We start from the raw sequence: 23,992 nt of genomic DNA, 5'->3' as shown, positions 1-23,992 counted from the left end.
ACAGTCTCCTGTAGGTGGCAGTGAAACTCTGAATGTCTAAAAAAATTATAATAGTCTTGCGTCCCTCGATGGTCGTTAAAGAAAACACAAGAATACTGGTACTATAACTGCACATCGGCAACACAATAATAACAGCGGGACATCCACATTAATGCAAAATAAGTTCTATAATATAAAACATCAAAAAACACGATTAGCAAGATTATTTAGATGGACTGACTTAAAGCCCAACTCCAGGAATTAGAAAAAATCTACCATTGTACTAGGGCCTCCCCACATTGCAAGGGTTAACTACTTGTTATATCTATGGTATAGAAGAACAGAGATAACTTATCTTCAACCTTCTGCCCCCTCACGGCACTACCATCTTCTCCCCAAAGTTCTGGTCTGTGGGTGGTTCCTCGCCATCATCAAGTATACGCTATCAGCGCAAGGAGAAAAAATTACCGGCTCTGTTTACATCACATGATCAGCTGCCATTGGCTGACAGCTGATCACGTGGTAAGGGGTTGAGATGGATCCCTTACTCCGATCTGTGATCAGCCGAGTCTCATAGACTTGCTTATCACAGGGCATGCCACGCCCTCCTGGCAAAGTAGGTCCACGCTGTAGCCGTCATCCTGGACAGCTAAAGTGCCATGGAAAAGCTAAAATCTTAGAGATATAATGAGACCAAAGATTAGGGAAATATACCAATGGGGTCAAAAATTCTGTCTAAGATGGATATTACTCTCATTTTGGGGAGATTTTATCTCACTTTCTGTTGTGTCTACATAGCAGGAAAGTTAAAGGAAATATCCCCTGCATGATACAGACAGCAAAAAATAACCCAAACCATTCCTTACTCTAGACAATACAACAACACACAGCTTACCTTGCTGGTGTAGCCCGTATCATATCAGATACCTTCTGCATATAATCTGTGGCCAACACAATAACTTCCTCATCCTCTGAAAAGTTTTCATGGAATATTCTGAGCAGAAGGCGTTTCCACTTTAGCTGTAATAAACAAAATACAAATAAAAACTGGGATATTTGCATTTAATTTGATTTGTATGTATTTTTTATAATTCGAATCATTCACTGAGTTGATATATCTTTTGGGCACTTTGGTGGCAAGACCTTTGCAATTCTCAGGTCCAATAACCTAAGTAAATCAGTGGTAAGTTGGCATACTTATCTCATATATGGAAAATAGAACAGAAAGCTATCAACACAATCAATAATAAAATATGAAGTAAGCATCCCCAGAAAAGGAAAACAATAGAAAAATATGGAACACAGCACACATAGTTACATAGTTACATAGTAGGTGAGGTTGAAAAAAGACACAGGTCCATCAAGTTCAACCCATGTGCTAGGACTCATCACACAGGACTAGGACACACATTACAATTAGCCAAGATGAGGAATAAGTATTACACATTCTTGTAAAAGTCAAAACATACTGTTCAAAATAGGGATACACTTGAAGAAAAAAAATATTTAGCCCTAGCTAGCATAGTACAAAAATGAAAACCCAGGACTATATTAACAATGATTTGCAAAGACTGGTACAATACTTCAGTCATATGCATATATAAATAAATGTTTATGTACACACACACACACACACACACATGTATAGCTCCTCTGTAATCAGTAAAACAGGGGTTGATTGTTCAGGTTTGTTCAGTGCCTCACAAACTGCTGCTCTGATTGATTTCTCCTGTATTCTAGAGGATTCTAGTACTATAGTGGGAGGAAGACCAGAGAAAGCAGACAGAATATTTATGGGAATTCAGCCAATCCCTGGAGAGGTGTGCTCAGTAGGTGGTTGGATGGCCCATAAAGAGCCTTCAGCCTGAGGAAGCAGGGCAGAGGTCCTAGGTCCAGTCCTGCTGTAGGAGACCCCTGTTAAGTACTCTGCCCCTTGGGCAGGATTACTAGAGGGACCATCTAGAAGACATCAAGTTCCCAGCTGGAGCCTCAGCTGTGGGGAATATTTGAAAAGTCTAGTCCGGAGATCATTTGGGTCTGAAAAGCTCACTGCAGAGTGCCCGGGGGGTATCAGGAGGAGGCAACTGATGATTCTTTGGCTGTGTGAGTAAATGACCCGGTGCTGGAAGTTAGTGACTGTGTGCAGATTTTGGTCTTTTTTTGCAAAAAGTCCTAGTCACCTGTGAACATTGGAGATTCTGTGGGACATTTTTGTGCAGCTCAGCAAGATAGAGAAGAGTCCTTAAAGTGTGCCATCAGTTCAGAGGTATCCCATGCTCCCGCTACCCCATCCAAGTTCACCTTTACAATAAAACAGGGCTTTTTTTTTCTCAGAAAATAGGTGCAGGTACTCCCTGTTCCTGAATCACCCCTTTTCTTTGTCTCCTTCCCACCTCCCAGTACTGTCCATTGTACAAAACCAAGTGTCATTTTGTGGTGCTAAATCATTTGTATGGAATGTGTTATTGTTAATAGGAAAGGAGTAAAATAGATCCCCTGCACCTAGTAGCAATACCCCCCCCCCCCCCAACAACAACAGATCCCCTAGTAACATTAGATTCTCCCAGCAACAATAGATCCCACAAAAACAATATCCCCCCCCTGCTGCAACAATAGATCGTGGGTAACAAAACAAAATGCACCCACCAACAGTAATCCACTCCATCAACACCAGATTCCTTCAGCAACAATAGATCCCCTGCAACAATAGACCCCAAGCAACAAAATACCACGCAGTAACAATAGAGCCACTCCAGCAACAATAGACCCCGTTAGCAACAATAGATTTCCCAGAAACCAGCATCAATTCACCTCTTGCCGTTACATATACGTATGGGGCTTTAGACATCACTTCGACAATCCTTGATTCCTCATATTAACATATTTGTTTCTAGTTAATACAGCACATTTCTGCAATGAAGTACAAATTTAGGCTCCATGCACACTGAAGCTCAAAAAAGCTTTTTCTGGACGCCAGATTGCTGTCAGAAAACGCTGGTTGAAAAACCTGCTTTTAACAGCGTTTTGTACTAGCGTTTATGAGCGGTAGCGTTTATGGGTGTTGTTAATAAAAATACACAGAGGACACTCCAAAAATCCCACAGTGCATTCCAAACTCCCACGATGTATTGAAAAAATAGAACGCCGAACACTAATTAACGCGTGTTTATGAGCGTTTATGCACGTTTATCGGCGTTTGTCGTTTTTTTGCCGGTGAAAAACTGCACTTTGAACGCAAATTTCTGGCGTTCAGAAAAAAGTCCATAAACTCCACTGCTCATTAAAGCTAAAAAACATCCATGTGTGCATGGACACATAGGCTAACACAGAGTGGAGTTTATGGGCTTTTAAAAAAAACGCCCAAACTCCAATAAACTGCAGTTTATGAGCTCCAATGTACATGGAGCCTAAGGGATATATATTTATTGAGTATGTACTTACCCCATCAACACTGACTGAGAGAAAGGTCCCCATGTTAAAGAAAAGCCGATGTTGCACTGGTGCATAACATAAATGATTGTACACCTTATACTGTTTTTCATCATGCAAGTATTTTCAGAGAAAGTACAATCAGCCTTAGCCCTTGTACACATGGTAGGACATTCCGACAACCAAATCTGTCGGATTTTGTCCGATGGATCTTGTCCGAAACTGTTGCATACACACGGTCGGACAAAGTTGTCGGAAAATCCGATCTTTCAGAACGTGATGACGTAATTTCGTTACGATGGGACTACGTTCAGGCTAGTAGCCAATAGCTTTGATGTAGGAATTTGATCTGAGCATGCGTGGCACTTTGTCCCATCGGAATTCTCTACACATGATCGGAGTATGTCCGATCGGAGCAGTTTGTCGGAAAATATTTCCGGCAAGTTGGAAAATTTGGTCCGACGGATATTCCGACGGAAACAGTCCGATGCATACCACACACAGTCGGAATATCCGTCAAAACGCTCCGATTGGACACATTCCGACGGAATCTCTGACCGCGTGTACAAGGGCTTAGATAGCATTACTTTCCCTTCACAGTATGATATCTGTTCAGGGATAAATCAATGTTGCTGTGCATTATACATCAATAATATTGAGTAACAATAGTTTTAATTATTTCATTCATTGGATTTTGCTTATATTTTTTCATGTTGTTTATTATCAAGGGCCAAAAGTGACAATATGGAGAAATCAATACCATTCAATCATCATTTAGCCTGGAGTGAATAAAAAGGTTTTCCACCTATAAAAAAAAAAAACAACCACCAACTCCTTCATAATAATAAACATTTTTAATATTTGGTCCAGCTAGCTTTAAGGTATTTATTTTAGGTGTTAGTACAGTTACAATACAATTTGATACAGGAGAAATCAGAGGGCCATGCTCATTTCATTTAAGTGTGTATGAGAAAGTCACTGTCTGCCCTCATGTTGTAACGCGCTGTGCAAACTGTTGGCGCTATATAAAACCTGTATGATAATAATAATAAAGTACCTAACCAATATTTACAATTGTTAACCAGTTTACTATTTTGAGAAATGTATTATGTAGCTAGAAGAATCTTTATTGCTGTAAATTAGTGGATGATTTCACCACAAAAACAGCGATGGACATTCACTCAAATATAATTGAACTTGGCCTTAAATTTTATAATGCAGTAGTGCTCAGTGAACGTAGGAAAAAAGACTTCCCCTTTAGTTAGCAGTCATGTCATGGCAATTATATCACCTTGTAAACACAGGCCTAGGGTTAATGTTAAATTATTGTTAGGGTCAGGGTTACTGTTAGAAGGTTAGGGTTGCCGCTAGGGTTAAGGTTAGGGTTACAGAATGTGAAGGGTTGTTTTACATTTTTTTTTTCCATTTTGAATATTTTTGCTAAATCCCGCTTATGTGAAAAGTCATCCTCACAGCAGGTGGGGACGGGAGGTGAGAGAGGTGACAGAGAGTGGCAGTCTTTTCAAACGAACAAGCAGATAATCACCTGCTTGTACCAGTGAGTTGGGCAGCTCCTACACTCAGTCCAGATCTGCAGCTCCAACCACCCCCACCTGCTGTGAGGATGGCAGCGGCGACCAGGCAGGAGACTCGGGACAGATCACACAGCTAACAAGTGTCTCCACCCTGCCAAAGGTAGGAGAGTACAAGGGAGGCTTACATTGGAAGGGGCACTCTGATATGGAGGGGCAGTGTAATGTAAGGGGCACTGTGACGTAAACAGGCACTGTGACATAGAGGGGCACTGTGTTATAAAGGAGCATTGTGGTATAAAGGGGCACTGTGATGTAAAGTGCGCTGCAATGTAAAGGGGGGCTGTGATGTGAAGGGGAACTGAGGACACTGTAAGACTGCTTTTAGGGGGGACTGTGATGTAAAGGAGGACTATGGACACTGATGTAAAGGGGGAACTGTGATGTTAAGGGGGGTTGTGATGTGAAAGAAGGCTGAGGATACTGATGTACAGAGGGGGCTGTGATGTAAAGGGGCTATGGTGTGAAGGGTAGGCTAAAAACACTGATGTACAGGGGGGGCTGTGATTTAAAGGGGGACCGTGATTTGTTATAGCACAAACATGAGATTTGGACCTCTTCCAAAAGAAAATTTTACAGATTGGACTCGGTAAGTTTTAACTCAAGATCCCTGGGGTAAATCTTAGTGCACACAATGAGGCCCCACTATCGAGCGGACCTTCAGGGAAAGGAGGAAAGTAGTAAGAACAGCTGGCAACACTGTATTCCTTGAAGTGTCGTTTATTGGTGCATCAGAGTGACAGTAAAACAATAAACGCGTTTCGGCAATACCCTTAGTCGTAGCTGGTTTGAAACAGACATGGCAAAAAAAAAAAATATATATATATACTCACATACACATATGCAAATTCCATTGGTCCATCAGGTTAGTGTCATTTTCAAACTTGCAGCTCAATTGCTTGCTATCTGGCTCTGTGCAATGGGCCCCCAGACCTGCAGATAACTTGCCAGTGCCCCCCCCCCCCCCCACACACACACACACACTCAGCTCCTTTGATGCTAGGGGGAACAAAGCAGTTACTCCATCAGTCATGTGACAGTCATGATATATCTGTTAATGAATCTGTACAAACTATTTTTTGTGTTGACCCTTAAACGTTTTATATTGGTGGTGTATTTGTATTAACTGCTATCTCTCTTCACTTCTAGACCCGGATACACTACAGGAAGTAAGAAGAAATATCTTTGTAGTAAGGAAAAATCCTCTCTAAAACAATTGTCACCAAGGACAGATGCTCCATTGGAAGATTTCCCCTCACCTCTAGTTCAGATGACATCTTTATTTTATTTTTTCCCCAGAAATCTCTGTCCTTGCAAAGTAGAGAAGATGAATCCTCTCAGCAGGGATACAGACAGCAATACAAAAATAACAGGGGTTTTAATATCTTCACACTTGACCCTAAACTAAAATTTTAGTTACACTTTAAGTAGTTGATTGGTAGTTGCAGTATACAATTCCTCTGTATGACTTTGTACAAATTGGAAGGATAAACCTCCACAATTGTTACAGTGACAAAGTATCATGCTATTCTTCCCATAACTATTTATTGGTTTGTTTGTACACTAAAAGAGGCTATTTTGTATCTGTTTATATTACATAATTAGCCGATATAAAATAATTATCCACAAATTAGCAAATACAAAATACAGCAAGGAATACTTGTAAAAGTGGTATACTGCAAAAAACTTCAATAGCACTTTTGTGGTTTGGTTGGTTTACTAAAGCTAGAGAGTGCAAAATCTGTGGAGCTTTACATAGAAACCAATCAGCTTTCAGTTTTTTATTTTATTTTAAGCTTAATTGAAAAAGCTGAAGTTACCCAAAAACCAAGCAATTGAGCTGAAAGTTTTGAAAATGACTTGCTAGGCTATTGCTAGACTTGTCAGGCTTCACAAGTTTGTTGCACAATTGCAGCAAGTCCGCATTGCATGACCCCAGATCAAATTTCTTTGCAAACATTCTGCAAGGCTGCTTCAGTTCAATGTTGTTCAATAGTCATCCCACCATAGGAGTCACCGTGGCTGAATTTATGTGCTGTGAACTTGCATAGCTCTTGCTGTAGACTCACCACCTCAACTTTGCTCTTGCTAGAGACTTGCCATGCAAATTTGTTACAAATGGGAAAAGCGCCAAATAGAACTTGTGCTTCAAGTGCTCTGCAAGTGTAAAACCTACCAGTGAAAATGTGCAGCAAGTTAACAGACTTACAGTTCAACACTTCCACAAATCTGTGGCAAATTATCCTTGGGTAGAAGATGATTGGCTACCATGCACAGCTGCACCAGATTTAGCACTCATACAGTTTTAGTAAATCAATCCCAGTGATGTATCCTGACATTCCCTTGTTGTGTCCATGTTGTGGGATGTTGGAGGCATCCTTTATTCATATGGTCTGGTCCTGTCCTCTACAGTGATTTTAGGAGCAGGTCCTGGATGATCTCAATCAAGTAGCAGAGTCAACCCTCGAGTTAGACCCCAAGGTTTTACTGTTAAATATTTTTGATGACCCCACTCTGAGAAGGCATACAAAGTTGTTGCTAATATATGCCACATATTATGCAGGTTCTACTTAAATGGAAGGCCACATCCCCACCCACTGTTTCTGCATGGCAGAACACTCTTAACCCTGTTTTACCATTGTACAAAATGATGTATTTTAACATGAACTGTCCGAGTAAATTTGACAAGATCTGGTCCTCCTGGATAGACTCCTGGGGATCTATACAGATAGAGATTTCCCCACCTAGTCCAGGAGTGGACACCCAACTATAGATACTACATTCCACCTGTGTTACATCCAGTCCATTTATATTCTTTCTCCTTTGTTATGCCTCTTCTCCTCCTGTTCCTCTGCCCCCCTTCCCCCTCCCCTTCATTTTCCCTCTTCTTCTTACCCCCCCTTCTCCCCCCCCCCCTTATTTTCCCTTTTCTTCCTCACTCGAACCCCTCCCAATTCCTACTAGGGATTGTCTTGTCTGTTTATAAGTGAAACCAATGATCTGGTTTAGTCTTATCTCCTGAAATCTTTAATGCATTTAACTTTAGTTAAATGCTCCTTCAGGTACATTTTTGACTGCCCTCCTCTATTGTAATGTCTACACTTGTCTTATATGCATGTACACCTTTGCTTTCTTGTTATACTGACTATGTTTATACTACTGACATACAGATGATTAATAAAGTTCTTTCGTTTGTAAAAAAAAAAAAATCAATCCCAGTGTCTCCGCATCCAAGAATGATGAAAAATGTAAAGTCATGACTTGGAGCTCACACAGGACTGCGGATGCCCTTCAAGTTCTTATGTAAATGCACCAAGCAAATCAACAAGTACCAGGGCTGTCATGTCCAAAAATATGTTGTATGCATTTTAAAAGCAAATAACAATATACAAAAAGAACAAAATCATTTTTTTCCAATGTTAACCAATTGTGACAACTTGTGATATAAAGTACATGCTTTTCTTGCTACATGCTTCATTTATCACAACACTAACATGATGTTGCTGGAACAAATAAAAAACAGATTAAAAAACTAGAATAGCAGGGGAGAAATGGGTGTTCTAGAAAAACATTTAAATAATGACAGAAAATATTTTATTTCACTTTAATGGCTTCAGGCAGATTCTGTGACAATTAGCTCACAGAATAAGTATCAGATGAACAGGGGCTTCAGCAGTGTAACTTTCTAACTTTTACTAAAGTAACACTACATAATTATAAATGGCTTTTGATCTTTGGCTGCTCTGATTGGAAATTACTACTGCAAACCTATTTAATTATCCTAGTTTAGTTATACATTTTTCAGGTTGTCTATGTAATGTAGAAGGTCCTTCACTGGTTAATCTAGCTTGTTGTTGGACGGTATACCTGTGTCAATAGTATGACAGGAAAAGGTAGAGGGCAGTTTCTTGCCCCCCCCTTTTTCTCATGGGAGAGCGGCTGGATCAGCTGTTTCAAGTTCCCCTGCAGAGCCTGGGGCCAGCGGGGAAACAGCTGTTAGTCACATGTTTTTGAGGAGGGGTACAGGTGACCCCTCTTCATGACATGTAAAAAAGCCTGGGAAGAACTGGTTTAAACCAGTTTTCTTGGGGCTATATAAAGGAGGTTCTGCTGAGGGGGCTCATTCGCCTCAGAAGAAGAGCTGTGGTGTTCTCTCTGGGTTCTGCCCTGAACAAACAGTCTCTTCTGAGGCCGGAAGATGAGAGAGGAGGGAAGCCTGGATTCGCCAATGCCTAGACCTACCCGCCCGTCGTGTCAAGAGGCTCCGGTGGGAGCTACACTGCCTGTCAGCCATCCTGGTCCGGAGGAAAGAAGAGGAGAGTGGTCAGCGGTGGAAGCCCGGGAGCCGTCGCTGCGTCAGGAAGAAGCGGATCCTCAAGATGTGGAGGAGCAGCCAGCGCGTCAGCAAGGAAGCGCCGCCCCGGTTCGGTCGGATGGGGCGGCGAAAAAGAAGCGCAACCCCCGCCGGAGCTATTCGCCTACCCGCCGCGCCCTGCTATTCAGAAGAGCTGGTCCTTCTCAGGACCGTACCAGAGGGCAGGTGGGCGGGGGAAGGCTTGGAGCGGGCAGGCAGAGCGGCCAGCTGAGCGGAAGAGCATCCACGTCTGAAGCGGTGGGTGGGGCCAGAGGTGGTACGGAAGGCGGAGCAACCTCTCTGAGGGAGTGGTCTCCCCCTCCACAGCGTCAGGCATCACCTAGGCAACCGACTATGCTGCCTTTCACTGAAGCAGGGCTTGATAGTGGGCCTGCTTTACATCAAGGGAGTGCAGGTATGTATGAACCGTCTGTTAATGAATTATTAAATGGTACTATTATCTAAAGTGTCTAAAGAATTAGCTATTCAGAAATCGTTTTGTCAGCCAGCTATAAGTAATGTTTTAGCCTCTGACCTTTCAGCTATGGAAGTTTGGTCGCCACCTAGTGGCGTCTCTGCTAATGGCACTCCAGCTTTGCCAATTAATTTAGAACAGAATATCAATGTGTATTATAGTAATGCTAAATCACAAAACTTGCTGGAAATTTGTTTAAAGGAGTCCATGCCCTGTGATATTTTTCCGTTGGGATTTCATTTGTGTCAGGTTGTTAAGGAAAATTTGGCGGGGGAGAATTTTTAGATATTCTTTCATTTTTCCTTCCGCTAAAGATTTTATTATAAAAAAATAAAAATAAGAGGATGATGACAGACGTAGACCTGTATCAACATTTTTTTTAATAACTGGTTACAGGCATTTTGTATTTTTGCGGGTGTTTTATGTGAAATATCACCTGAAAAAAGTACGGGTTTATTTCAACACTTAGACATTAAATGGCATGGTTTAATTTTGATGAGGCATTTCATCAGAAGTAAAAAAAAAAAAAAACAGCCACAAATTTGTAATCTGGAGATTTTTCAAACAGCACACACACCAGTGATATTAGCAAACATGCTCCCATGGCTTCAGGCGTTTCCAAACAAGTTGAAGGCCCATCTTCTCATTGTAGGTTTTAGGGAAGGTTTTTTATTGCCTATATTTCAAGGTCAGGGTTGTACCATAGTTAATAATTCAAATCAGTATCTGAATTTCCTCAAGTAGTTTTAGATAAGGTTAATTTTGAAATTTCAGAAGGAAGGGTTGCAACTTTTCTTTCCCTCCGTTTTCAAATTCCCCTTTTCTTTCCCTCAGTTTTCAAATTTCAGGATTTCTCCTTTAGGTGTAGTTCCAAAAAAAAAAAAGGAAAATAATTATTTTAGATTAATTCATCACTTATCTTTTCCCAAAGGCAATTCCCTTAATGACCAAATTGATGAGAGTATGTCATCAGTTTCATATGCTTCTTTTGGAGGTGCTCTAGTAAAGTAAAGAATGTTGGGGAAGGGAGCTATTTTAGCAAAGGCGGATGTCAAGTCAGCTTTTCGCTTACTTCCCATTAATCCTTTATCTTTTAATTCCCTTGGGTTTTTTCTTTACTGATGATTTTTATTTTGATAAATGTTTACCTATGGGTTGTTCCTTGTCTTGCTTTTATTTTGAGTCTTTCTCTTCATTTTAGAGTGGGTAGTTTTTGCCATATCCGGTTCACAATTTTTAATTCATTATCTAGATGATTTTGTTTTTAGGCCCTCCCGATTCTTTCCTTTGTATTAATTTATTACAGAAAATTTTTGAGGTTTGCGACCATTTTGGTATCCCATTGGCTCAGTAGAGGACTATTTGGCCTTCAACTTGTCTGGAATTTCTAGGTATCGTTATTGATACTGGTTAATGGAGTTTAGGTTATCAGAAGAAAAAATTAAGAAAATAGCCTCTTTATTGTTCAAGTTAAAAAAAAAAAAAAAAAAGCAGTGATATGAAGGAGTATTTGCTGGTTTGGTTGCAATTTCTTTCACATTTAACAATGGTAGGGCCTTATGGCAGGGGGATTTCATTCTAGATTCGGATTTCCTTCTCTTCACTGATGAAGCAGGGTCACATGGCTTTGCCGCAATTTGGCAGAAGCATTGGTGCGCTGAACATTGGCATGTTTTTTGATTAGTAAAGTGTTACATTAAAAACATAGTCTTATTGGAATTATTTCCTATCATTGTTGCATTTGAGCTTTGTTCTTTCTTCCAAAATAAAATAATTTTGATACGTACAGATAATAAAGGAGTAATGTACGCTATTAATTGTCTAACATCCAAGTCTCCGCCAGTCATTGTCCTTATAAGATACCTGATTTTTAAATGCTTACGTTTGAACATATTGGTTAAAGGCTTTACATGTACCAGGTAAGGACAATGATTTGGCAGATGAGTTGTCTCGTTCACAGGTGGAGCGTTTTTTCAAGCTACTTCTGGAGGCGGATCGTGTGGGACACTCCTGTCCAATCAATTTATGGGACCTGGTTTAAGGCCTATTTCTATTTATATTATCAATTCTGCCTGGTTTCTGTATAAAAAATAAATAAAAATAATAATAATAATCATTTTGAATATGATAGGTGAACCGTTGGGTTCCTTGTCTGAGTTGTTGTTGCTGCCTGAACTGTGGTGGTTGGGCTAGCTTTAAGTTTATTTGTTGTTGCTGCCTGAGCCGTGGTGGCTGGGCTAGCTTTAAGTTTATTTGTTGTTGCTGCCTGAGCCGTGGTGGCTGGGCTAGCTTTAAGTTTGTTACTGTTTATTAAAGTTTCTTGGTTCTGCTTTGCTTCATGACAGCTACAATTTTTATTTTTATTTTCCTTATTTTGAATATTATCAATTCTTTGGCACCTTCTACTTGGGCAGGATATCAATCTGCTTGGTTTATGTATCAAGAATTTTTAAACATATTAGGTGAACCGTTGGGTTCCGTGTCTGAATTGCTGTTATTGAAGTTTGTTGGTTCTTTGTTTGAGCAGAATTATTTCTTGGTCGTACATACATAAAACCCTGTCGGGAATTTATTTTTTCTTGAAATTAAATAACATGCCATCTTGCATGCAGTATTTTTCTATAAAACAAGCTTTAAAAGTTTACAAAAGGATTAATTTTAGGCCTGATTTAAGGAAGCCCATCACTCCTCTAGTACTGGGTGAGCTTTGCTCCGTGACGGATAAAAAAAAAAAAAAAAAAAAATTCTCATTTTGAATCGGTTCTTTTTTGGGCGGTTTTTTCAGTTATGTTTTTTGCGGCGCTTAGGGTATCTGAGCTGGTTCAAATACACATGTCTGAAGTTGTTATTTTTGAAAGTTCATTAAAAATTTTAATTAGCAGACCAAAACGGATCAGGTAGGTAAAGGTAATTGGTTAACATTAGATATGTGTATGAGAACTAGCATTTGCCCGGTGACTCTGATACGTCAATATTCATCAATAAGGCCTTTGGGGTTTTCTACGTTTTTCATTCATGAATCAGGGTTACCCCTTACTAAATACCAGTTCTTATGTGTTTTCAGGAGATGTTTGAAGGCCTTAAATTTAGATCAGGAACATTTATCGATGCATTCTTTTCGGATTGGAGCAGCAACAGAGGCCGCTAGATTGGGTTTTGATGTTAGATCTATTAAACAGTTTGATAGATGGAAGTCGGATAGGTATTTGCTTTATATTCGTCCTAACGCAATACTATGATTTATTTCAGGTAACACTCGCATTGTGTGGATGATTGGACACTCCTTCATCTATTGGGCGAATTTGAGAGCTCAGCAATGAGTTTATACTAGCAATTTAGGATTGGATGCTTCTAAATTTAAGATTTTTTCGTGTGGAAAGAGGGGAATGTTATGGTCAGACCTAATTTCTTTTATTTCACAGCTTCTTCTTCATTTTCCCTCTCTGGATATCTTAATTATTCATATAAGTGGTAATGATATTGGTTACCATAAAACTTTGGACCTTAATTTTCGGATTAGGGATGATCTACAGAAGATACAGTTATCATTTCCCAATTCAGTAGTTTTTTTTTTTTTCAGAAATTGTGCAGAGGATAGGTTGGCTTTCCTATCCTTCTGTACGTCCTTTTGAAAAAATCAGGAAGAGAGTGAACAGGGCAGTATCCAAGTTGCTATCAAGATTGGGAATGCTATCCTTTAGGCACACGGAGCTGGAAGGGGGTATTCCCGGCCTTTTCAGGCAGGATGGCATCCATCTGTCTGATATTGGCTTGGATATTTTCAATGTAGGTTTAAGTTACTGTGTTGAGATGGCCGCGGGTTGGGGTTCTGTGGGCAGTTGGCCTTAGGTCCTCCTGCCCTTTTGGGTATTTTGTGTTGCTGCCTGAGCCGTAGTGACTGGGCTAGCTTTAAGTTTATTGGATGAGTTTTGATGAGTTATGTACAACATTTTGAAACCAATAATAAACAACCGCGGCCATTATTATCCAAACACCTGTCTGCTTGTCTTATTTCAAAAGTTATTGAATAAAAATTCCAGCCTGCTGTCCCATGTTTGTGGTGTGAGTTTAAATGTTAAGAAAATGAACTCACGTTCCATGTCCACCCTTGTTTAGGAATTGCAATTATTATTATTATACAGGATTTATCTAGCACCGCCAGTTGGTTTACAGTTCAACATTTCTACACAAGTAATGTATAAACATATTTAAACCAATTTGTTTAGTGTTTGGTGAATGTAGAATTTTACTTCCAGTGTAAGAATTGCCTAGGAAGCCAAATGTGAGATTGTAAATTTGTTTGACATGAACTCACTTGATTTTCATTTAGTAGGCACACAAAACGTGTGAATTTCACTAATTTACAACTGCTTAGTCATAAATGAAGGGAAGATTTCTTTCTACCATTAAGTACATTTTCTCAAAATTGTGTGCCTGGTTGTAAAATAACTGTTCCTTGGTGAAATTTTATTGGGTCTGACAGCTTCTGTTTCAAAAACAAGTAATCAATGGAACCCTAATGCCGCGTATATACGACCGGTTTTCCCGTCGGAATAAACTCCGAAGGTTTTTCCGATGGAGTTCCACTGAAACTGTTGTGTGTACAAGCGATCACACCAAAGTCCGATCTTTAAGAATGCGGTGACGTACAACACGTACGACGGGACTAGAAAAGGGAAGTTCAATAGCCAGTAGCCAATAAACTCCGTCTCGTACTTGCTTCAGAGCATGCCACGTTTTTGGTCGTTGGAAAATTGGTTCCGTTGGAAATATTTAAAATATGTTCTATTTCTAGGTCCATCAGAATTTTCGTAAAAAAAGTCTGATGAGGCATTCACACAAGCGTAATATATGATGAAAAGCTTCCGTCTGACTTTTTCTGTCAGACATTCCGCTTGTGTGTACGCGGCATTAAAGTCTGGACATGTTTCTTTTTTGGATAGAGGTATGTGGAAAGCTGGACCCAAGCTCCTCATTTTCCTGACTGCATTTAGCAGGATACATACTGGAATGGCCCACTCACTGCTAGTTTTAGGGCTTACTGACCTCTACAACTTTCTTGAGTATGTATACACTTGTGTTTGGTTACAAAACAGTTAATTACAAGTGTACATCACAGGAGTGCTGCTTGCAGAGTTCAATAAAACAGTACCATTATTGGGAGGCATGACTGGTCTAGGTCCAGTTTTGTCTGGCAATAGTTGTGGGTGCACTGAGGTCTGAGCCGGCTCCAGTTGTGGATGCACTGAGGGCTATTCTGGCTCCAGTTGTGGATGCACTGAGGGCTATTCTGGCTCCAGTTGTGGATGCACTGAGGGCTATTCTGGCTCCAGTTGTAGGTGCACTGAAGGCTAATCTGGCTCCAGTTGTGGGAGCACTGAGAGCTAATCTGGCACCAGTTGTGGGAGCACTGAGGGCTGCTCTGGCTCCAGTTGTGGGAGCACTGAAGGCTGGTCTGGCTCCAGTTGTGGGAGCACTGAAGGCTGGTCTGGCTCCAGTTGAAGATGCAGTGAGGGCTGGTTAGGCTTTAGGTTTTTGGTGCATTGAGGGCTGGTCTGGCTCCAGTTATAGGAGCACTGAGGGCTGGTCTGATTCCAGTTGAGGGTGCACTGAGGAACGACCAGGCTCTGGCTCTGGGTCTGTTGAGGAATGAGGCTATCTGTTCTAAAAACTCCATAAAATCATAACTTATCTTTGCACAAAAGTGAACATTATTAGACACTATATTTTGTTTTGTACCTTTGAATGATTCTTTGCCACCTTTATGGAGCTTCCTGCTTTCTTGGCATACATCTGGTTATACTAGACTTCTTGCATGTGGAATATTGAAGCTGTTTTATTGTCACCTTACCCTGACACCAAATAGGACTGAAACATTGTGTGTACAAAAATAAAAATAAAAGTCCAGCAAGCAGGTTAAATTGAAATTAGATGTATAAAGAAAAAGTGGTAAAGTGGTATACAGACATAACTATTGTTGCTAACATTGTAAATCAGGGACAGATTTAACCTTTCTGATGTGGGGTACAGTAAAAAAAAAAAATTCAGGAGGGCAGAGGATGGGAAGTCAGTGGATATGGATAGCAGTTTGTAGGGCAGTGTACAGGGGTTATTAGTGTATAGGAGAGTGTAAAGGGGTCAGCAAGGGAGTGTACATAGTGTCAGCAGGGCAAAGGATGGTAGATCAGCAGGGGAGTGTACAGGATTCGGCAAGGCAGTGTACCTGGGGTCAGCAGGGCAGCTGCAGAGGACAAGGGTCAGCAGAGCCAAGGACAGGGTTCAGCAGGGCAATGTACAGTATTATGGGATAAAAAAAACCTTATAGTATAGATTCAATTAGAATTCATTTTATTCCGCAAAAAATGAATATGGCATGATATGTAAAAGTTATCTCATTCCTCTATAAAACACCTATACATAAAGGTCAAAAACATCAATGCTCCATATAAGCAATTTATCCATTAGACATGTGCCTAATCATATGTTTAGTACATTTGGCAAAAGCAAAGAAACAATGTAACAAAGGAAAGAACATTCATCACTTTTTCATTGTCAAAGTGAAGATAGAAGAGCAATGTAGCAAGTGTTGATAGAAGATCAATCCAAAATCAGCAATCCACCACCACACCTCCTGTGCAATTCCCTATGGATTTTGCACTTACCAGAAACACCTGGTTCAAAACACTTCTCTTATCAAAAGATGACCGCTCTTAACATCTTTCGTTAGCTCTCAACTTTAATGTCAAGACATCAGATATATCCCATCGTTTGTATACCAAAGTCACATTTGCTGATGCTGCAGGGCCACAGATTGCACATTGCTTAGAGCTTTCTCCCACAAACCAACATGGCGGCAGCAATAAGCCACATGCTGACATCTGAAGGCCAAAAGGCCTTCTTCTATCAACACTTTCACACTATCAACACTACATTGCTCTTCTATCTTCACTTTGACAATGAACTATTGCTGAAACAGTGATGAATGTTGTTTTGTTTTTGTTACATTGTTTCTTTACTTTTGCCAAATGCACTAAATATATGATTAGGCACATGTCTAATGGATAAATTGCTTATATGGAGCATTGATGTTATTGACCTTTATGTATAGGTGTTTTATAGAGGAATGAGATAACTTTTAGATATCATGCAGTATTAATTTCCTGCGGAATCAAATGAATTATAATTGAATCTATGCTATAAGGTTTTTTATCCCGTAATAGTTTACATTTATATACACCCAGTGAAGTGATTTTATACTTTTTATTTCAATTTTTTCTTTTTCATCTTCTCATTCTTTTTTCTTTTTTCTTTTTAATATACAGTTTCTGTAATTTTAGGGTTTAGTTTATTTGATGAGCTGCTAGTGCCTCAGTAATTATACCATTGGTGATCTTCTTTGGCACCATATTAAGATTTTTTTGTATCAATATAGCAGCAGCTATAGTTTAGTATCTACCGTGAGCGTTGAGGGAGTTTGATTTTAGTTTTCTAATTATTTGCTCATTTGTCCTGAGGGCAATGTACAGGGTTCAGTAGGGCAGAGGATAGGGATCAGCAGGGCAATGGATAGGTGTCAGCTGAGCCGAGGACAGGGATCAACAGGGCAGGGCAGAGGACAAGAGTCACCACTGGCAGGAGAAAAGACAGGGGTCACCACTGGCATGAAAATGGACAGAGGTCATCAGTAGCAGAAGAGAGGACAGGAGTCACCACTGGCACGATAAAGGACGGGGTCATTGCTCGCAGGAGAGAAGACAGAGGTCACTGCTGGCAGGACAGAGGACAGGGGTCACCGCTGACAGAGGAGAGGACAGGACTGATCACTGGCAAGATGATCAGCAGAGCTCTTTCTCCCATCCCTGCACTGCATACAGCCTGAGCACAGGCAGCAAAATCCCTTCCTCCCCACAAGGCACAGAGCTAAAAATCGCATTCCTTTTCACATGGCCAACCTCTGCACAGTGCGTAACTGGCTGTTATATTACAGTTTTGAACTGTGAAATGTACTGATTGGAATGGAATGGCAGTGCAGTTGCAGTAGCCAGCTACACACTCTGCAGATCATGGCTGTGTGTAAAGGAATTGGATTTCATCTATGTGTTGTGAGGGCAGGAGGAGATCTTGTTGCCGGTGCTCAGGCTGTGTACAGTGCAGGGATGGCCGATGGTAGGACACAGTGTCAGGGGTTGGGAGGCTTGGGGGGGGTGCATCTGAAATCTGGGAGGGGGGGGCACAGCCTGTCCCCCAGCACCCCCATGGATATGGCCATGTTGTAAATGAAAAATGAAAATGATTAATATGCTGATTTGTGTTCACCAAAGTATTAGCAAATTAAGAATTCAGTATTGTGATCTAATGCAGAAGATTAGGTTTCGATTTTTTTTTTTTGTCCTTTTTGTTTAGGTAACTGTCAGAAAATGTGCAACATGTGTAAGAATTGACAGAACCCACTCTGGAACAATGAGAGTTTTGGAATAAGACGTCACCTTTTGGTTAGGGGTTTGTAAGGTTACTGATTTTTTTTGTGTGTTTTGTGCAAGGGGAGGGCACTCTGTTCAGCAGTTTGTTAGCCAATTGTTCTTCTGTTCTGACTTTTTTTTTTTTTGGGGGGGGGGGGGGGTTCAACTCCCTCCAATAGTATTGTCAGGACCTGGTTCATCTGCTGTTGGGGCTGTGGTTCTCAGGGCTGTTCCAGTGTCCATCAGCAGGTATCTCCTAGAAGCCAGCTGGTTTTAGTGATCAGGTTCACCTGGTTTCAGCTGCTAGCTGGTTATATAAGGCTGCTCTCACTAGCACACGTGCCTCAGTGTTTTAGTGGCTCCTGCCCTGTACTCTGTTTGCCGTGCTGCTCTCAGACTCTGTTACCATTCGTTCTTGATCTTGCTCTTTTCCTGCCCCTGCCCTGCCTTACACCCAGTACTCCAATGCCTTGCTCCCTGCTCCTCCAGTTTTCACCTGCCTTGTGTGTATCTATTCGGGTATATCGTGTATATAGTTAATTTGCTAGGTTGCTGTTTAAGCATTTTGTCATTCAGTTTGATTTTCATGGCTTATGTTATTGTTCACTGTATACTTGTACACGTATTGTGGTTATTGTTCACTGTAAATAAATCTCTCTTTAAATGGAATGACACAGGGGAGAAGTATTGAACACGCTAACTGAAATGAAATTTCAGCTAGCGTGTTCAATGCTTTTTCCCTGTGTCATTCCATTTTATTACACATACCTTCATTTCTGAATGTATTTTTTTTTTTGGTTCCTTTGTATTTATTGATTGCATGGGTTGTTACTGACATGTGGTGAAAATTTCATGTCAATAGCACCTTTAGAAATAGATTTACCTAGAAAAATGGTGATGCGTTAAATACTTATTTTACCCGCTGTATATAAGCAGTGGATATAAAAAGTCTACACACCCCTGTTAAAATGTCAGGTTTCTGTGATGTAAAAAAATGAGACAAAGAAAAATCATTTCAGAACTTTTTCCACCTTAAGGCCTCATGCACACTGGATGTTATAACAACGTTATAAAACTGGCAGTAGCTTTGCAGTGAGTTTTTCAAAGTTTTTTCAATAGCGCTTTTTAACATTTGTCAGTGTTAGCATTTTTAAAGTTTTTTCCAATGGATCAAAAACATTAAAAACTGTTGGTGAAATGCATTTTTGAGCATTTATCGGCAGTTTTAGGTGTTTTTTTGAGCTTTTCTATAGCTGAAAACAGCTGAAAAACTCCTCTCAGAACCCACTAGTTCTGAGGTTTTTTTACAGCCAAAAAAAGCCCCAGCCAAAAAACTGTTGATAATAGCCTGTACACATGGACACATAGAATAACATCATGGGGAGTTTATTGACTGTAGAAAAAAAAAACCGTCTAAAGCCAAAAACAGCAGCTGTAAAAACATCCAAAAACTTCCAGTGTGCATGAAGTCTTAATATGACCGATAAACTGTACAACTCAATTGAAAAACAAACTGAAATCTTTTAGGTAGTTGGAAGTAAAAATAAACGAATGCTTTGCTGAAGCACCTTTTGATTTTATTACAGCACTGAGTCTTTTTGGGTATGAGGTACCCGCATGGCACATCTTGACTTGCCAATATTTGCCCACTCTTCTTTGCAAAAACACTCAAAATTTGCCAGATTGAGAGGGCATCTCCTGTGCACAGCCCTCTTCAGATCTCCCCATAGATTTTCAATTGGATTCAGGTCTGGGCTCTGGCTGGGCCATTCCAAAACATCAATCTTCTTCTGGTGAAGCCATTCCTTTGTTGATTTGGATGTATGCTTTGGGTCATTGTCATGCTGAAAGATGAAGTTCCTCTTCATGTTCAGCTTTTTTTAGCAGAAGTCTTAGGCCGCGTACACACGGGCGGACTGTTCGCCCAACCTTGTCCGCTGAACAGTGTTTGGGCGGACAGTCCGCTCGTGTGTGGGCTTTCAGCGGACAGTTTCAGCGGACAGTTGAACGGACAAAGTCTTTCGGAAATTCCGAAAAACTGTCCGCTGAAACTGTGTTTGAGCGAACAGTCCGCCCGTGTATGGGCCTGTCCGCTGTACTTTCGAAATGAGCGGACTGTTCCCGCTCGGAAAGTCCGCCCATTTCGAGCGCGTGTACAGGTAGGCGGGGCCCGCGAAGGAGACGTCGCGGGCTCCGCCGCCTGGAATGGGCTTAAAGGGGAACCCCAACGCCGAAAAAAATCGGCGTGGGGGTTCCCCCAAAGTCCACACCAGACCCTTGTCCGAGCACGCTACCCGGCCGGCCAGGAAAGGGGGGCGAGCGAGCGCGCCCCCCTCCTGAGCCGTACCAGGCCGCGTGCCCTCAACATGGGGGGGTGCCTTGGGGAAGGGGGGGCCGCGCGGCCCCCCCACCCCAAAGCACCTTGTCCCCATGTTGATGAGGACAAGGGCCTCTTCCCGACAACCCTGGCCGTTGGTTGTCGGGGTCTGCGGGCGGGGGGCTTATCGGAATCCGGGAGCCCCCTTTAAGAAGGGGGCCCCCGGATACCGGCCCCCCACCCTATGTGAATGAGTATGGGGTACAATGTACCCCTACCCATTCACCTGTGAAATAAAGTACAAAAAAAAAACACAACACAGGGGAAAAAATATTTTATTGCACAGCTCCGGGGGTCTTCCGTCTTCGGGGGTCTTCTCGCCGGACTCCTCCGCTATCTGTGTGTAGCTCTTTTACTAGCGGAGGAGGCCCGGTCTTCTGTCGCCGCTGTCGCCGCCGACTTCCGTTCGTGTTCTTCTTCTTGTTCTTCTTGTTCTTCTCCAGGAGATGTTGACACGTCGCTCCCTCCGGCCGGAATGCCAGAGCCGCGCTGTGCGGTCACTTATATAGTGACAATGGGGCGGGGTCACATGGTATATGTCACATGGGTTGGTCACATGGGTTGATGTCACATGGGGACTATGACATCGTAAGGGGGCGGGGTCACCATGTGACCAACCCATGTGACATATACCATGTGACACCGCCCCATTGTCACTATATAAGTGACCGCACAGCGCGGCTCTGGCATTCCGGCCGGAGAGCTCGTCGAGTCAACATCTCCAGGAGAAGAAGAAGAAGAACAAGAAGAAGAACAAGAACGGAAGGCGGCGGCGGCGGCGGCGGCGACGACAGCGGCGACAGAAGACCGGGCCACCGCCTGTAAAAGAGCTACAAGAAGGCGCGGTGGCCCGGCAGAAGAACCGAAGGCGGCGACAGAAGAACGGAAGGCAGCGGCGACAGAAGACCGGGCCACCGCCTGCAAAAGAGCTACAAGAAGGCGCGGTGGCCCGGCAGAAGAACCGAAGAGGGGGACAAGACCCCCGAAGTCGGGAGAAGAGGCCGGCGGCGGGGAGGAAGAAAGCCGGACTCCTCCGCTAGTAAAAGAGCTACACACAGATAGCGGAGGAGTCCGGCGAGAAGACCCCCGAAGACGGAAGACCCCCGGAGCTGTGCAATAAAATATTTTTTCCCTGTGTTGTGTTTTTTTTTGTACTTTATTTCACAGGTGAATGGGTAGGGGTACATTGTACCCCATACTCATTCACATAGGGTGGGGGGCCGGTATCCGGGGGCCCCCTTCTTAAAGGGGGCTCCCGGATTCCGATAAGCCCCCCGCCCGCAGACCCCGACAACCAACGGCCAGGGTTGTCGGGAAGAGGCCCTTGTCCTCATCAACATGGGGACAAGGTGCTTTGGGGCGGGGGGGCCGCGCGGCCCCCCCTTCCCCAAGGCACCCCCCCATGTTAAGGGCACGCGGCCTGGTACGGCTCAGGAGGGGGGGCGCGCTCGCTCGCCCCCCTTTCCTGGCCGGCCGGGTAGCGTGCTCGGACAAGGGTCTGGTGTGGACTTTGGGGGAACCCCCACGCCGATTTTTTTCGGCGTTGGGGTTCCCCTTTAAGCCCATTCCAGGCGGCGGAGCCCGCGACGTCTCCTTCGCGGGCCCCGCCTACCTGTACACGCGCTCGAAATGGGCGGATTTGCCTCCTCCTTACGTGGGCGAGTCCGTTCATTTCAAAAGTTGAGCGAACTGTTTGGCAAACAGTTCGCTCAAACAGTCCGCTCGTGTGTGGGCAAGTCCGCTCATGCAAATTTTGAGCGGACTGTTTGCCGAAACTGTTTGACGAACAAGGTTGGGCAAACAGTCCGCGCGTGTGTACGCGGCCTGAAGGTTTTGTGCCAATATTTACTGGTGTTTGGAACTGTTCATAATCCCCTCTACCTTGACTAAGACCCCTGTTCCAGCTGAAGAAAAACAGCCCCAAAGCATGATGCTGCCACCACCATGCTTTGCGGTGGGTATGGTGTTCTTTTGGTTATGTGCAGTGTTGTTTTTGCGCCAAACATATCTTTTGAAATTATGACCAAAAAATTTAACCTTGGTTCCATCAGACCATAACACATTTTCCCACATGCTTTTGGGAGACTTCAGATGTTTTTTGTGCAAAATTTAGCCTGGCTTGGCTGTTTTTCTTTGTAAGAAAAGGCTTTCGTCTTGCCACTCTACCCCATAGTCCAGACATATGAAGAATATGGTAGATTGTTGTCACGTGTATCACACAGCCAGTACTTGCCAGATATTCCTGCAGCTCCTTTAATGTTGCTGTAGGCCTCTTGGCAGCCTCCCATACCAGTTTTCTTTTCGTCGTTTCATCAATTTTGGAGGGACATCCAGTTCTTGGTAATGTCATTGTTGTACCATTTTTCTTCACTGTGTTCCACGGTATATCTCATGCCTTGGAAATTCTTTTGTACCCTTCTACTGACTGATACAACAATAAGATCCCTCTGATGTTTTGGAAGCTCTCTGCGGACCATGGCTTTTGCTGTAGGATGCAACTAAGAAGATGTCAGGAAAGACATACTAGAACAGCTGAACTTTATTTGGGGTTAATCAGAGGCACTTTAAATGATGGCAGGTGTGTACTAACTCCATTTTACTAGAGTTTGAATGTGATTGCTTAATTCTGACACACTTATGCACTTATGCAGCCACATTATTTTATTTTTGTTATTTATACTTCCGCCCCTAAAAGATTTCAGTTTGTTTTTCAATTAATTTGTACAGTTTATAGGTCACATTAAAGGTGGAAAAAGTTCTGAAATTGTTTATCTTTGTCTAATTTGTTTTACATCACAGAAACCTGACATTTTAACAGGGGTGTGTACACTTTTTACTGTATATAGTCTGGTCCCAGTTTCTTGGTGTAGCCACATATATCTAGTCATCTCCTATGCTGACTCCTGACAATTGTTGTTATCTCCTACAGTCCAATGAATAAGTGCTGGGTAGCTATCTTTGGCTCTCCACCAGGAATAAGGAAAAATAAAAAATAATTTGTCTAAAAGAGGTGAGAATGCCAGAATGGCCACTGAACTCTTAAGTGCCTAAACTTTCTTTTTTGTAAGCTTTTAATCAATTTTTATTCGATTTCTGTATCATGTTAGGGAGTTATCCTTTCACTTCCTGATCTAGAGATACAACAGGAAGTGAGAGGAAATATCTGTAAAGTTAGGGTAAATCCTTTCTCAAACAGTTGTCACTGGGAAATAGGTGTCCCCATTGGAAAAACTCATCTCATGTGCTATTTATGTTAAAATTTCCCATCATTTTAGGCCCCAGTGCCCCATTACATAGAAAGCAGGGGCATAGACAACAAAAAAAACC

The 23,992-nt window shown here is 42.2% G+C and overlaps 1 protein-coding gene across 2 annotated transcripts in view; it reads right to left on the bottom strand.

The window, feature by feature from the left end:
• The window catches only part of ECEL1 (endothelin converting enzyme like 1), a 170,321-nt gene that overhangs the window by 69,417 nt on the left and 76,912 nt on the right, over positions 1–23,992 (bottom strand). For both annotated transcript variants that reach the window (XM_077487643.1, XM_077487642.1), the window contains exon 6: positions 875–999. In XM_077487643.1, coding sequence (XP_077343769.1) covers positions 875–999 — 125 coding nt within the window. The remainder of the gene's footprint in view (positions 1–874; positions 1,000–23,992) is intronic.

This window comes from Lithobates pipiens, unplaced genomic scaffold (assembly GCF_037356315.1).
Source record: "Lithobates pipiens isolate NorthernLeopardFrog02 unplaced genomic scaffold, aLitPip1_a1.2 Scaffold_18, whole genome shotgun sequence".
Taxonomy (NCBI): domain Eukaryota; kingdom Metazoa; phylum Chordata; class Amphibia; order Anura; family Ranidae; genus Lithobates; species Lithobates pipiens.
The sequence above is the reverse complement of the archived record's forward strand: the minus strand, read 5'-3'. Positions and strand labels throughout refer to the sequence as shown.